The sequence below is a fragment of the Mustelus asterias genome, chromosome 27 (assembly GCF_964213995.1).
Source record: "Mustelus asterias chromosome 27, sMusAst1.hap1.1, whole genome shotgun sequence".
NCBI classification, from domain to species: Eukaryota; Metazoa; Chordata; class Chondrichthyes; order Carcharhiniformes; family Triakidae; genus Mustelus; species Mustelus asterias.
The window spans coordinates 15385496-15400699 of NC_135827.1; the positions used below are offsets into that span (position 1 = coordinate 15385496).

The window sequence follows — 15204 nt, forward strand, 5'->3', positions numbered from 1 at the left end:
GACAGGTAAAATGGTGTCATATCTCTGATGACACTTCTCAATATAGAAATGCTGCAACTGGATAACAATTTTGGCATGAATGATTTAAAACCTTTGATCCTAAGTGCATCTGCGAATGTGAAACTGCTTACATAGACCAGGTTTATCTGAGGCTTGATCTGTAATCTGAGATATTAGCTGATCTAAACAGCAGAGTTGCTACAATTGGGCTCAAACTGGACTAGTAGGGAAAATCATCTCGGACTCAATTCCTTATTGTTGCCAGTTGCAGTGACTGCTGATGTACACAGTAAGCAAAAACAGGATCTGACTTGACTGTGATGCCCCACAGTTGTATAGCTCATGTCTGTGCAGATTTACACTAGCTGGCATTTAGATTAAGTTTGATTTGGCAAACAGCTAAAATAAACAATTATTTAAATATAGAGCACTATTACTAAGATCATGGGGGGAATTTTACTGGCTTGTCCCACCCATCGATTGGCGGAATGAGCCGTAAAATCGCGCGAGAGCCGACAAATCAGGATCACGCCCAATTTCTCGGCTCCTGTGAGTTTAATGAGAGCCGGATTTCCGGCGAAGTCAGCCTTTCGTTGGAAATGGGCGAGAGGCTGAATAATTTATTTAAATATTGAAATGTTTATTTGCATGTGTTTAGTGATCCCGGCGTTCAATTGCCTGGGCTCACTTGCCTTTATGACCTCGCCGGGAGAGGTTCTCTCCGGCGAGGAAAACACCTGCTTCCCATGAAGGGGGAACAGTTGCGTTGGCCTCGCCGGTGGAACTGGAGGCCATTGAGGCCCCCCAGGGGAGGCTGAGGGTAAGTGGGGGGTGCCCTTGCACCTGGGCAATGCCCAGCAAGCACCTTGGCACTGCAGCAGGCAGTGCCAGGGACTTGGGGTCTTTGGGGGCAGACTAATCAGTGGGGTGGGGCGCTGCAACTCTGCAATGAGATTGGATCAGGGGAGGGGAGGGGAGGCATGGTCGGTCTGGACATGGGGTGGGAGTGGGGGCGGGGGGCTGGATGCTCATGCATTGCGGGGCTTGCGATCGGCCACAGGCCTCCATGATTGTGGGGGCGGGGAGTTTGTTGAGGCTGCCTGCAATAGCAGGGGCCTGTTAGCTCGCTGTCCGTCGGACCCCTCCTGCTGCTAATGAGCATGTGCAGCATCACAGGTCTCTGCAGGTCGGCTGGCGAATTAAGCCAAGCCCACTGCCTGCAGCAGTTAGCAACAGTCTACAGTATTTTTTCAATAAGTGCATAAGATCCATCACGCAAACCAGCCTCCCATCCATTGACTCTGTCTACATTTCCTGCTGCCTCGGCAAAGCAGCCAGCATAATTGAGGACCCCACGCACCCCGGGCATTCTCTCTTCCACATTCTTCCTTCGGGAAAAAGATACAAAAGTCTGACTCAAGAACAGCTTGTGTCACACTTTTGAATGAACTTACCTTGCATTAAGTTGATCTTTCTCTACACCCTAGCAATGACTGTAACACTACATTCTGCACTCTTTCGTTTTCTTCTCTATGAACAGTATGTTTTGTCTGTATAGCCCGCAAGAAACAATACTTTTCACTGTATGTTAATACATGTGACAATAATAAATCAAATCAAGATTGGGCATGAAAACTCGCCCAAAAACCTCTCCCATTTTCATGCTAGCTGGACACTTAAAATCAATCTCGTAAAATCCTGCCCCATGTCTCAAAAGGCGGTTTGAACAAGAACATTGTTAAAAGTAGGCATGAATCCATTTTAGGAGATGATGGACTGCACCCAGGGTGCAAGTCACTTCAACAACTGGACATCATCTGTTGGGGATGTAAAGGCTGAATCATGAGTGGCAAACCCTTCAACAACTGGCACAGATGAATTACGATGGCCTAAGCTTGACTAATGTTTTTAACTTCAACTGGGCTTTCTTTTATGTTGTCTGGTCATTTCTTCTGTCTTCCGCTTTTTCAGGCCCTTCCTAACTACCCGGCACTCCAATCAGCAGCAAAGACTTCCCATCCATCAACTCCAATCTCAGGAAACTTGAGGTCTTACTTGAGACTTCTATGTATCGTAGACATGGGCAACCTATTGGTCTTGTGTTGATAGCAAGCTCACCATGGAGCATGTCTTTGGGAATGCGGTTGTAAGCCATCAGGTGCATGTGATGCAGAAATGGAGTCACCACTGACTCAAGCAGGTTAACATGCTGGGGATCCTTGCAGATTGGTGTACCTCCGCACACAGTCTTGCCAAGTTGAACAGCTTGCCATCAGATTTCATGTGCAGATAAGACACCCTCACTTGAGCTGCCAAAAGCATACAATAGCAGCACAGAAAAAAATACGCAAAAATGAGCTGGTTTGAGTAAGAATATGATTAACACATGGGTTGAAAACATATACTGCTTAAAGTTGAAACTGCGTCATTAAATCAAATCAAATCCTCTTTGGTAAATGTACACCCGAGAGAAGATGGATGCCATCAGTAGCCAGAGGCCTCAATTAATACATAAACAGTCTCTGTTGAATTTCTGTGGAATGTGTTATATAAATGCAAAGATCATTTCAATCTGCAATAAATTTGCTGCATCAGGAAATTTACTTCTCGAGCTTCACTCATTGCTACTAATGGAATGCAATTTTGACATTTAAAAATTGAGTGTGATAAGCTGATTCTGCTGTACTCCAGTATTTTCAAGAAAGATGGGAAGAAACTGGGATGGTTGGAAAGGAAGACTGTCTTAGATTATTGTAAAAATGCCACATTCAGCCTTGTGGTATTTTGAGACATGTCTTCACCACCTGAGTTAGATAGTCATTCTCACTTACCTCTATTGGTCTGAAAGCTAAACTGGAGACATAAGCTATATCTTTTACCTCCATAACAATGGGGATGGGGATATCATGTCACATTAAAAATTTGCACACTATAAATTTTGAATGACACAGTCAATAGTCCCAACTTGTAACCATCACACCCAATGGAGACAAACTTTAAAATAATAAACTCCATTACTGATCCTATTTTATCATACGTATTGAAACTATAGCAGATGAATTAAATTTTACGGCTGGGAGAAAAAGCAAGAATGTTAATTTTTTTTATCAACGTGCCTACAATAATCTAAATGAATTCTGGTATCAGAGACAGAACGATCAACAGTCAAGGGAAGCAGTCTACAGCAATAATTATACTGTTTTAAGAAAATTGAACCAGGGAAGGCATATCACCCGTATAATTAAAGATTAGTATTCTTTCAGGCCCTAGTTCAGATAATAAAATACATTGAGTCTGTAGTAGAAAGATACAAATAAGAGTAGCTATATTGTCTTGGTTAAAATAACATCCATGCATATAATTAGTGTAGTGAAAGCTGACTAACTTAAACTAACAAATTAAATTACCCCACAATCAGCTCATTAGAGAAACACATCTAAAAACTGCTTTAAATTGCATAATTTTCAGATGAGTTACAAGGAAGGAAGGTAATCCAATCTCATGCTCCCTGCACGAGAAAAATAAACCACTTACGAAACCTTTGTGGCCAAGGTGTTGTAGATGTGTAGTATTCATTTGGAAATTCACCTGAAGTTCAAGGTTTAGCATGAAAGTTACTTTTGTGACCCAGCAGATTCAAAATTGTCCACAAGAAAAACACTCCATTCAAAGCAAAAATAATCTCATAAGGATCGAGTTATCAGGCTAATATAATTCCTATTGTGAGGAATCTCAGAATCTCTACAGTGCAGATGGAGGCCATTCAGCCCATTGAGTCTGCACCAACACAGGCCTTCTCCCTGTAACCCCATGCATCCACCCTGCTAATCCCTCTAACCTACACACCTTGGGACACCAAGGGGCAATCCAGTGTGGCCAATCCACCAAAGCTGCACAGCATTGGACTGTGGGAGGAAACCAGAGCACCCAGAAGAAACCCACACAGACACAGGGAGAACGTGCAGACTCCACACAGACAGTCACCCAAGGCCAGAATTGAATCCAGGTCTCTGGCGCTGAGCCAGCAGTGTACCCACTGTGCCACCCATGAGAAAATGTGCCATCCGTACCACCAGGAAATTAGAGTTTTTAATATTTTTGTAATATCATTGTCATCTTCTGGGAAACAAACTTGTGTGTGAGAGTGCCTGCGACTGATTTAATTAAACTGAAGTCAGTTAAGAATGGAAAGATCAGGACACCAATAAAGGAGGTGTGAAGGTTGAAATGATAATGAACAAGGGTCTAGGGAAACAGCTTGGCTAGAAATTTACATTAGGCAGATAAGTGAAGTGATTTTAAAGTTGATTATTGTATTTCAAAAGAAACATACAATTGGAGGATCGTAAATGTGAGAGTTTCCATTATACATATAGTAGACATAAAGTAATAACAAAAAAAGGACAATCAATTCTGGGAAGATAAACTTCTGAAGGACTGGATAAACAATAGAGTGGAATATCAAAGGGAAAAAAACATATTTAAAGTGAGACTGAAGGCTGAAGCCAGACGTGTGAACGCTAATCTACTGCCACCCTCAGAGAGGAGAGCCAGGTGAGGTTTCCCCTAAAGTAGCAGTATATTTTATGGTAATATTACTGGAATTATTTTATAGGTTAAAAAAAATCCATGAGGACTGTTGCCATCAAAAGTGGGTTTAGTTCTGAGTTTTGGGAAATGTTTGTAGAAATACTGTTAAATGTGTAAAGGTGTTTTTGTTTCATTAAGTGTTTTTTTCTTTTTTTAATAAATGTTTAAATGTAATCTTTAAAATTGTCACAAGTGGTCTAAAATTTACTTCTCTGAAGTTCAGATACCTCCAAGCGGTATATTAATTGCAAACCATTGTGGCGATTGATTGAACTTTCCCTTTGGGCAGTCTGGCCTGTACCATCTACTGTGGCATAACACAATGGGTGAGATTTCCCTCCTTGGTGTGTTTTGTGGCCGCAAGAGGCAGCGTGCCACGCACTGGAAGCAGGATCTTATGGTCCTGCAGTTGTCAACAGGGTTTCCCATTGCACGCATCCCTCGTCACCGGGAAATTCACAGCAGGATGCGCAAGATCCTTCCCGCTTAAACAACAGCAGGTTTTTGACATATATTTAAGAAAGGAGACAGAACATGTACAGGAATTATAGGCCAGTCAGCTTAATATGGGTGGTAGAAAGATAATGGAATATTTACTAAAACAGAGAATGGAAGAACATCTGGAAACGAGAAACATGGTAATGAATAATTAAGATGGACTTGGAGAGAGAATCTTGCTTGACCAACCTTATTACACTTGAGGAGGTAACACAGAAAGTAGATAATGATAATGCAATGGATATAATTTATCTAGATTTTTAAAAGTCTTGCTGAGGTGCCCAATAAAGACCAATAACTAAACTATTTAAAGCGTGAAAGATTTTGATAGAGTAGATAGAGGGGGAAGAGCTTAACTAGAAACTATTGATATAAGATAGTCACCAGGAAATCAAATACAGTGAGTCCTTGTTTAACAATACGATGTAGAAAAGTGCAACTTTATTTTAAACAACGTTAATTGAATCAGATTTCCCCATCACAACCAATGTAAAAGCTGTTGTTAGGATTAGCTAAAATTCAAATTAGCTACACAAAAACTTAAAAAGGCCTAGTTGCTAAGCAACCACTGCTGGTTTATTTATGCTTCATGTGGTAGCTCTCTCTAAGCACAATAGAATCACAGTTGGAATTGAAACCGACCTTACACATACAAACACCTTTGTTCAACATGAATTTAACTATAGGTTTTACTCTTCCACACACAGAAACATTAAATTAAACCTACTTAAAACTATACCTAAATACTAATGTTTACCAAGACAAAAATAAATCCCTTAAAACTACCTTTATTTTTCTAACAATGCATTCCTGGGGTAAAGGTATTCCTGACAAGGCTGGCATTTATAGCTCACTCCCAGTTACCCAAGGAATTGGTGGTGAGTCTTCATGAAAGGATGAGCTATAACAGCTATCTGATATAATAGCAGTGTTTCTTGAGTCATGAACAGAGTGTTTTGGAAGTTGGGATAGAAGCACATCATTTTGAACACAATTGCCCCAGTTAAGAGAAGTACTACAACTAAGCTCCTCTCTAAATACTGAGCCAAATGTACCGTGAGCAGGAAGCAAAATACACTCTCAGACTACTTCATGAAATGACTGGAATATTTACTACATAGTTAATACAATACTGGAGAATAGCAAATCATTTCAACAACTTTCAATAGATCTTAACAAGATAAGTGCTTCCTATGTATGAATCCCTGAACCAGAATCAAGGCAATTGGAAATAATTTATCAGGTTGTCCACAAACAGGCTGTGCATTACGGTGGGACAGTGGCTCGCACTGCTGCTTCACAGCACCAGGGTCCCGGGTTCAATTCCGGCCTTGGATCACTGTCTGTGTGGAGTTTGCACATTCTCCCTGTGTCTGCATGGGTTTCCTCTGGGTGCTCCGGTTTCCTCCCACACTCCAAAGATGTCCGGGTTAGGTTCATTGGCCATGCTAAATTGACCCTAGTGTCAGGGGGATTAGCAGGGTAAATATGTGGGGTTACGGGAATAGGGCCTGGATGGGATTGTGGTCGGTGCAGACTCGATGGGCTGAATGGCTTCCTTCTGCACTGTAAAGATTCTGTGATCATTAGGGAGAGGCTGCACTCATCTGTCCACACTCCAATCTAATCAAGCAGCAGCATGCACCAACTGGTCACCGGTCAATGTTAGTGGGGGGCATTTCTGATTTAGAAGTGTTTAGTCATTAGAGATGCTTAGTTATAGGGTAGCTTCACAACATTGGTTCCTAATCCAAGTACACAGATCAAGTATCTGATCCTGCATTTCCTCTCATGTTGAGCAAGGTTTCTATTGCAACAAGACAATCATCCTTAAGTTAAAGCTAACGTGTCTCACGATGGTCTAATTCCTCGAACTCCCTCCCTAACAGAGCACATGGATTGCAGTGGTTTAAGGCGGTATGGCTCACCACCAGCTTCTCAAGTGTTGAGTCAGGTCCCCAGGTGGGGGTTCCCCAATTTGTTCACTTCTGGATGGGATATGCCTAAATTGTTTTGCCCCAGCAGAGATGAACTGACTCCCTTCCTTTATTCAATCTTCCAGCTGGTCGCATCAAGATTAATTAAAAAAGGATCCCTTCTCTTGCAGGTATCTTTTCCCAGTTCCAATATTTATGTTTCAAAAGAGCCAATTTAAGTAGGCTTTCTTGAGTTAAGGAGTGAGTTTATTAGCCACTAAATGTGAGAAAAATAATGCAGCATACGCACATACATAACAGGTCAGAGAATGGAGTCCAAAAATAAGTTTTAAAAAATGAATAAGTCTTAGAATCTTAGAAACCCTACAGCGCAGAAAGAGGCCATTCGGCCCATCGAGTCTGCACCGACCACACTCCCACCCAGGCCCTACCCCCACATACCTACATATTTACCCACTAATCCCTCTAACCTACGCATCCCAGGACACTAAGGGCAATTTGTTTAGCTTGGCCAATCAACCTAACCTGCACATCTTTGGACTGTGGGAGGAAACCGGAGCACCCGGAGGAAACCCACGCAGACACGAGGAGAATGTGCAAACTCCACACAGACAGTGACCCAAGCCGGGAATCAAACCCGGGTCCCTGGAGCTGTGAAGCAGCAGTGCTAACCACTGTGCTACCGTGCCGCCCCAAACAACATTGGTTCCTAATCCAAGTACACAAGTCTTTGACTTGTGCGTGAAGAGATGTTGAAATGTTGCAATTCATGATTCCAGTAGCGCTGACTTCAGCAGGTGAACAATTAGTTTTGAGATTACTGTTCTGCAGTTTAGCTGTCTTGTTTCCTTTTTAGCTGTGCTCTTGCTTCAACAATCAGAGACACAGATTTACCTCTAAACTTTCCCAGGGGTCTGCTGTGGTCTTTTTTCCTGTGTCACAAGCTGACATACCTAGTACTGGCAAAAAAAATACAGGAACCAGCAAAAGCAAATTTAGCAGTCAGGATAGCCAGGGGCACAGTAAAGGGAGAAAAAAGGCTTCTGGTTTAAACTGCATTTAGCTTAATGCACGAGGCTTAACAGGTAAGGTGGACGAGCTCAGAGGTATCTGCAGCCTTAAAGGACATTAAGATGGATAAATCCCCTGGGCCTGATCAAGGGCATCCTCATATCTAATGGGAGGCTAGAGAAGAAATTGCAGAGGCCCTTGCAGAGATATTTGCTTTATCTCTTTCCACTGGCAAAGTTCTGGAAGACTGGAGGATGGCTAATATTGTTCTGCTGTTTAAGAAGGGTAACAAAGACAAGCCAGGGAATTACAGGCCGGTGAGCCTGACATCAGTGGTGGGCAAGTTACTGGAGGGGACTCTGAGTGACAGGATCAATCAACATTTGGATAGTCTAGGTCTAATTAGGGATAGTCAGCCTGGCTTTGCGCATGGAAAGCATGTCTGAAGAATCTTTAGAGCTTTTCGAAGAGGGAGCCGAGTGGATGGATGAGAGTAGGGCAGAAGATGTTGTTTATTTGGACTTTAGCAAGGCCTTTGACAAAGTCTCGAATGGCAGGTTAGTCTGGAAGGTTAGGTCACATGGGATCCAGGAAGAGCTAGCAAATTGGATTCAAGATCGACTCAATGATAGGAAGCAGAGGATGGTGGCCGAAGGTTGTTTCTCAAACTGGAGGCCTGTGACTAGTGGTGTGCCTCAGGCGTCAGTGTTGGGAACCTTGTTATTCATTATTTATATAAATGATTTGGATGTGAATGTACAAGGCATGGTTAGTAAGTTTATAGATGATACTATAGCAAAGAAGGTTATCAAAAATTGCAGGGGGATCTTGATCAGTTAGGGAAGTGGGCCGAGGATCGAAAATGGATTTCAATACAGATAAGTGAGAGATGTTGCATTTTGGAAAGCCAAACCAAGGTAGGACTTATACAGTGAATGGTAGGGTCCTGGGGAGTGTTGAGGGACAGAGGGACCTGGGAGTACAAGTACATAGTTCATTGAAAGCACCATTACAGGTAGACAGAGTGATGAAGATGATGTTTGGCACACTGGCCTTCATCAGTCAGGGCATTGCTTATAAGAGTTGGGACATTATGTTATAGTTGTACAAATCGTTGGTGAGGCTCCACATGGAGTATTGTGTACAGTTTTGGTCACCCTGTTATAGGAAAGACAGTGATAAACTGGAAAGAGTGCAGAGAAGATTTACAGGGATACGGCCAGAACTAGTGGGCCTGAGTTGTAGGGAGCAGTTGGCCAGGCTAGGGCTTTATTTCTTGGAACGTAGGAGAATGAGGGGTGACCTTATTAAGGTATATAAAATCATATAGACAGGGCATAGACAGGATGAACACAGAATCTTTTTCCCAGAGTAGGGGAATTGAAAACTAGAGGGCATAGGTTTAAGGTGAGAAGGGAAAGATTTAAAAGGGACCTGAGGGGCAACTTCTTCACGCAGAGGGTGGTTGGGGCAGGTTCAATAGCAACATTTAAAAAGCATTTGGATGAGAACATGGATGGGAAAGGATTAGTGGGATATGGGCCAAATGTGGGCAATTAGGACTAGCAGGGTGGGCATCATAGTCAACATTGACCGGCTGACCTGCAGCTGTGGGCATCAGTCAGAAATATGTGGCCTCCGGCCGCAGGTTGCTCACCTCTAATTTAGATACAGTTTATATTTGACAGAGGCTTTGGTCAATAAAAAGGAAGGTTATGTCAGGTATAGGCAGCTAGGGTCAAGTGAATTCCTTGGGGAATATAGGGGGCGTGGGAGTACACATAAAAGGGAAATCAGAAGGGCAAAATGGGAACATGAGATAGTCTTGGCAGATGAGGTAAAGGGAAACTAAAGAGATTTTGCAAGTCTATGACGGGCAAAAGATTAACTAGGGAGAGAGTAGGGCCCCTTAAAGATCAAAAAGGTTGTCTGTGTGGAGCCACAGGAGATGGGCGAGATCCTAAACGAATATTTCTCATCAGTATTTACTGTGGAGAAAGACATGGAAGCTAGGGAACTCGTGGAAGTAAATAGTGATGTCTTGAAAAGCGTCCACATCATAGAAGAGGTGGTGTTGGGAGGTCTTAAAACGCATAAAGGTAGATAAATTCCCAGGACTTGATCAAGTGCACCCCAGGACATTATGGGAAGCTAGGGAAGAAATTGCAGGGCCCCTAGAGGAAATATTTGTATCATCAACAACCACGGGTGAAGTGCCGGAAGACTGGAGGGAGGCAAATGCTTGCCGTTATTTAAGAAAGGCGGCAGAGAAAAGCCAGGGAATTAAAGACCGGTGAGTCTAACGTCAGTGGTGAGTAAGTTGATGGAGGGGATTCTGAGAGACAGGATCTACATGCATTTGGAAAGGCAAGTATCGATTAGGGATAGTCAGCACAGCTCTGTGCGTGGGAAATCATGTCTTACAAATTTGATAGAGTTTTTTTGAAGGGGTGACCAAGAAAATAGTTGAGGGCAGTGCGGTAGATGTTGTCTACATGGACTTTAGCAAAGCCTTCAACAAGGTACCGCATGGTAGACTGGTCAGTAAGGTTAGATCATATGAGATCCAGGGGGAACTAGCCAATAGGATACAAAATTGGCTTGCAAGTAGGATACAGAGGGGTAGCGCAGAAGGTTGTTTTTCAGACTGGAGGCCTGTGACTAGCGGTGTGCCACAGGGATCAGTGCTTAGTCCACTGTTGTTTGCCTTTTATATAAACATTTGGATGAGTTTGTCTTTCATCTAAATGATTTGAAGGAGAATATAGGAGGCATGGTTAGTAAGTTTGCAGATGACACCAGTAGTGTCATAGACAGTGAAGGTTACCTAAAACTACAACGGGATCTTGATCAACTGGGCCAATGGGCCAAGGAATAGCAGATGGAGTTTAATTCAGATAAATGCGAGGTATTGCATTTTGTTAAGACAAATCAGGGCAGGACGTACACAGTCATTGATAGGACCCTGGGGAGTGTTGTCAAACAAAGAGATCTAGGGGTGCAGGTACATAGTTCCTTGAAAGTGGCATCACAGGTAGACAGGGTGGTGAAGGTGTTTGGCACACTTGCCTTTATCAGTCAGAACACTGGGTACAGGACTTGGGATGTTATATTCCAACTGTACAAGACATTGGTAAGGCCACATTTGGAATAGTGTATACAATTCTGGTCACTCTACTATAGGAAGGATGTTATTAAACTGGAAAGGGTGCAAAAAGGATTTACAAGGATGTTACCAGGACTGGAAAGTTTGAATTATAGAGAGAGGTTAGATAGGCTGGGACTTTCTTTCACGATGTGGAGATGCCAGCGTTGGACTGGGGTAAGCACAGTAAGAAGTCTCACAACACCAGGTTAAAGTCCAACAGGTTTATTTGGTAGCAAATACCATAAGCTTTCGGAGCGCTGCCCCTTCGTCAGATGGAGTGGTTATCTGTTCTCAAACCAAGGGCACCATCGAGGCCTTCTGTGCCTGCTGGGCATCACAGGGACTGGGGTGTATTATCAACCCCTTTAATCACATTTTGATTTAATCAAACCTTACTGACCAGTCTACCATGCGGTACCTTGTTGAAGGCTTTGCTAAAGTCCATGTAGACAACATCTACCGCACTGCCCTCAACTATTTTCTTGGTCACCCCTTCAAAAAAACTCTATCAAATTTGTAAGACATGATTTCCCACGCTGTGCTGACTATCCCTAATCGATACTTGCCTTTCCAAATGCATGTAGATCCTGTCTCTCAGAATCCCCTCCATCAACTTACTCACCACTGACGTTAGACTCACCGGTCTTTAATTCCCTGGCTTTTCTCTGCCGCCTTTCTTAAATAACGGCAAGCATTTGCCTCCCTCCAGTCTTCCGGCACTTCACCCGTGGTTGTTGATGATACAAATATTTCCTCTAGGGGCCCTGCAATTTCTTCCCTAGCTTCCCATAATGTCCTGGGGTTGGTTTGAGAACAGATAACCACTCCATCTGACGAAGGGGCAGCGCTCCGAAAGCTTATGGTATTTGCTACCAAATAAACCTGTTGGACTTTAACCTGGTGTTGTGAGACTTCTTACTTTCTTTCACCGCAGCATAGGAGGATGAGGGATGACCTTACAGAGGTTTATAAAATCATGAGGGGCATAGATAAGGTGAATAGCCAAGGTCTTTTCCTCAGGGTAGGGGAGTCCAAAACTAGAGGGCATAGGTCTAAGGTAAGAGGGGAAAGATTTAAAAGAGACCTAAGGGGCAGCTTTTTCACACAGAGGGTGCTGTGTACATGGAATGAGCTGCCAGAGGAGGTGGTAAAAGTGGGTACAATTACAACATTTAAAATACATGTGGACAGGTACATGGATGGGAAAAGTTGAGAGAGAGATATGGGCCAACGCAGGCAAATGGGACTAGTTCAGTTTAGGAAAACTGGTTGGCATGGATGATTTGGGCCAAAGTACCTGTTTCCTTGCTGTATATCTTTATGACACCACTCTCAGTCAATGTTGTGCGTAATCACACTTCACTGCACTTAACCTTGCTTCCCATGTATATCACTTAAGTCATACCGGAGGCAAAAAAAACTACATGGACAGAAATCAGTAGAATGTAGCAACCCCGCAGTGGACATTTCTTTTTGCGCCAACCAAATAAACTAAATCAAGAAAGCTCAGGGATGAAGCAAGAAAGGCAGCCCATAAAAGAAGGAAACCGCCCAAAACCGAAAAAACAAAACGGAAAGGAAACTTAAAACATTAAATCAAAATGTGATTGAAGGGGTTGATAATACACCCCAGTCCCTGTGATGTCCAGCAGGCATAGAAGGCCTCGATGGTGCCCTTGGATACTGCATGCTCCCTCTCCAGGGACAGTTGGCCGCAAATATAGCCACGGTAGCGGGGCAGATTTTGATTTGATTTATTGTCACATGTATTGGGATACAGTGAAAAGTATTGCTTCTTGTTCGCTATACAAAGCATACCGTTCATTGAGAAGGAAAGGAGAGGGTGCAGAATGTAGCGTTACAGTCATAGTTAGGGTGTAGAGAAAGATCAGCTTAATATAGAGTCATAGAATCCCTACAGTGCAGAAGGAGGCCATTTGGCCCATTGAGTCTACACCGACAACAATCCCACCCAGGTCCTATCTCTATAACCCCACGTATTTACCCTGCCAATCCCTCTAACCTACGCAACCTGGGACACTAAGGGGCAATTTAGCATGGCCAATGCCCTTCTAACCCACACTTCTTTGGACTGTGGGAGGAAACCGGAGCACTTGGAGGAAACCCAGGCAAGACACGGGGAGAACGTGCGAACTCCACACAGACAGTGACACAAGGCAGGAAGTGAACCCGGGTCCCTGGAGCTGTCAGGCAGCCGTGCTAACCACTGTGCCGCCCCATATGTACGGTAGGCCTATTCAAAAGTCTGATGGCAGCGGGGAAGAAGCTGTCCTTGAGTTGACAGGTGTGTTGGGCACTCCCCATGGTCACGCGCTGTCTGGACCTGTTTATACCCCGCCGGGGGTCATTGGTCAACAAAATGTGACCCCCAGGCCACAGGTTGCCCATCACTAGAATGAGTTTGTGCTTGACAGTTGACAACAGTTTCCATGGAAACATCCGGAATACCTGGTGGGGGGGATGGGGGTGGTGGTGGTGGGTGGTGGTGGTTGGCCTCCTCCCCCCCCCCCCCCCCAAAGCCGGTACAGGTTTGTCCCCCACTCCTGGTACTTACAAAGGCCGGGTTCTGCTCTCCGGGCCAGTCCCTGGCGCACTCCACCCAGGCTCCCACCGGCACCACAGCCTGGTTCCTCTGGGCCAGCACCCGGGCCGCTCTGCCGGGCCGGCGGCACTCCGCTCTGAGGGGCATTGGGCTGTGTGTGTGTATGTGTGGGGGGGGAATAACCGCCACTGGATTCAGACCAACCGCCACTGCCTCCGCTCCCGCGAGATCTCCCACCGCTATCGCGAGAACCGCTCGTTATCGCTCTGACCAATGGAAAGGCGGCCATCTTGGTAAAGGAGATCACCGAATGGAAGCCGCTCGGCCCCTCATGTCTGGTGCCTGCTCTCTGCATCAGCAACCCGCCTCGGCCCATTCCCCTGCAGTAGGGAGACCTACTAAAAAAAAGAGACACTTCATCTTTGGCGTTGTCGAATGTGAAAGGCAGGGTTTCTGATGACTTTGGAGGGGGAGGTGTGGTGGTAAAGCCACTAAAGCTTCAACTTATCTTGAGTTCTCCCTCTTTTAGAGCAAAACAAATAAATTAACGCAAATTAACTCAGGGACAAAGTAAAAGGGGCAGCTCCCCAAAAGGAGGGGGAACCGCCGGAACAGAACAAAGGAAACTTGCAACATTAAATCATAATGTAATTATTGGAGTCTATAATGCACCCCAGCCCCTGCGGTGCCCAACGGGCGCGCAAGGCTATTTTGAGCTCTCTCTTTCTCCCCTCCTGACTCAGGAGGCTTGAATTTTTTGTCCTTTGGCCACAGTTGACCCAGGACATGACTTCACGCCAGCCAATTAACAGGGAAGGTTGGGAAAGGTTCATCATCCCCGGGGGGGTGAGAGTGAGTGCTGAGAAAAGCAGGGCAGGCTGGAGCTCCTATTGACCTCTCTCACGGGGACAGCCACTGTGGAGCTGTCTCCGGGAGCTGCATCGGAATAACTTGTGATTTAAAAAGTATGCAAAGCGCGTCTAGACAGCACGTTCAGACACAAACCTCAGTCCCCAGACAGCTTTTCAAATGTTATTTAACCCGGACAGTTCATCCCACCCTAGATCGAGGTTGAAGCTAAAACATAAAGGCCACCTTGCAATCAGCCCACCAGCCTCAGCATTTGACCGTAGTTAAATATTGGGGAGAGGAGAAGTAAGGTGGAGACCTGTCTCCATATTGGACAATAATGTAATGTCAATGATTTTGGAGAGAGGCTTAGGCCATTAAATTCTACTTTCTTATTTCTCCCTGTAATGGTGGAGTGAAAGGAATCGGCTTGGGGCTCAGGCTGTACTTTTTGCTTTTGGTTTTCTGTCATTAGAAAACAGAAAATAAATAAGAAGGAAGTGGGAATGTGGGGGGTGGGTGTTCTGAATCGGAGAGAGAATTGTGTGTAATGGTGAAAGGATCAGCTGGTGCCTGCAGTACAGGAAAGTCTCTCTTTAATAGGGAAA

The 15204-nt window shown here is 44.4% G+C and overlaps 1 protein-coding gene across 2 annotated transcripts in view; it reads right to left on the reverse strand.

Moving 5' to 3' along the window:
• Positions 1 to 13964, reverse strand: part of ccdc15 (coiled-coil domain containing 15) — a 47564-nt gene extending 33600 nt beyond the window's left edge. Inside the window, exon 1 of one of the 2 annotated variants that reach the window (XM_078199171.1) lies at positions 13760 to 13964. In XM_078199171.1, the coding sequence (XP_078055297.1) occupies positions 13760 to 13894 (135 nt within the window). In that variant the 5' untranslated portion in view covers positions 13895 to 13964. The remainder of the gene's footprint in view (positions 1 to 13759) is intronic. The other variant, XM_078199172.1, reaches the window with a different exon arrangement.
• Between the last annotated feature and the right edge of the window lie 1240 nt (positions 13965 to 15204).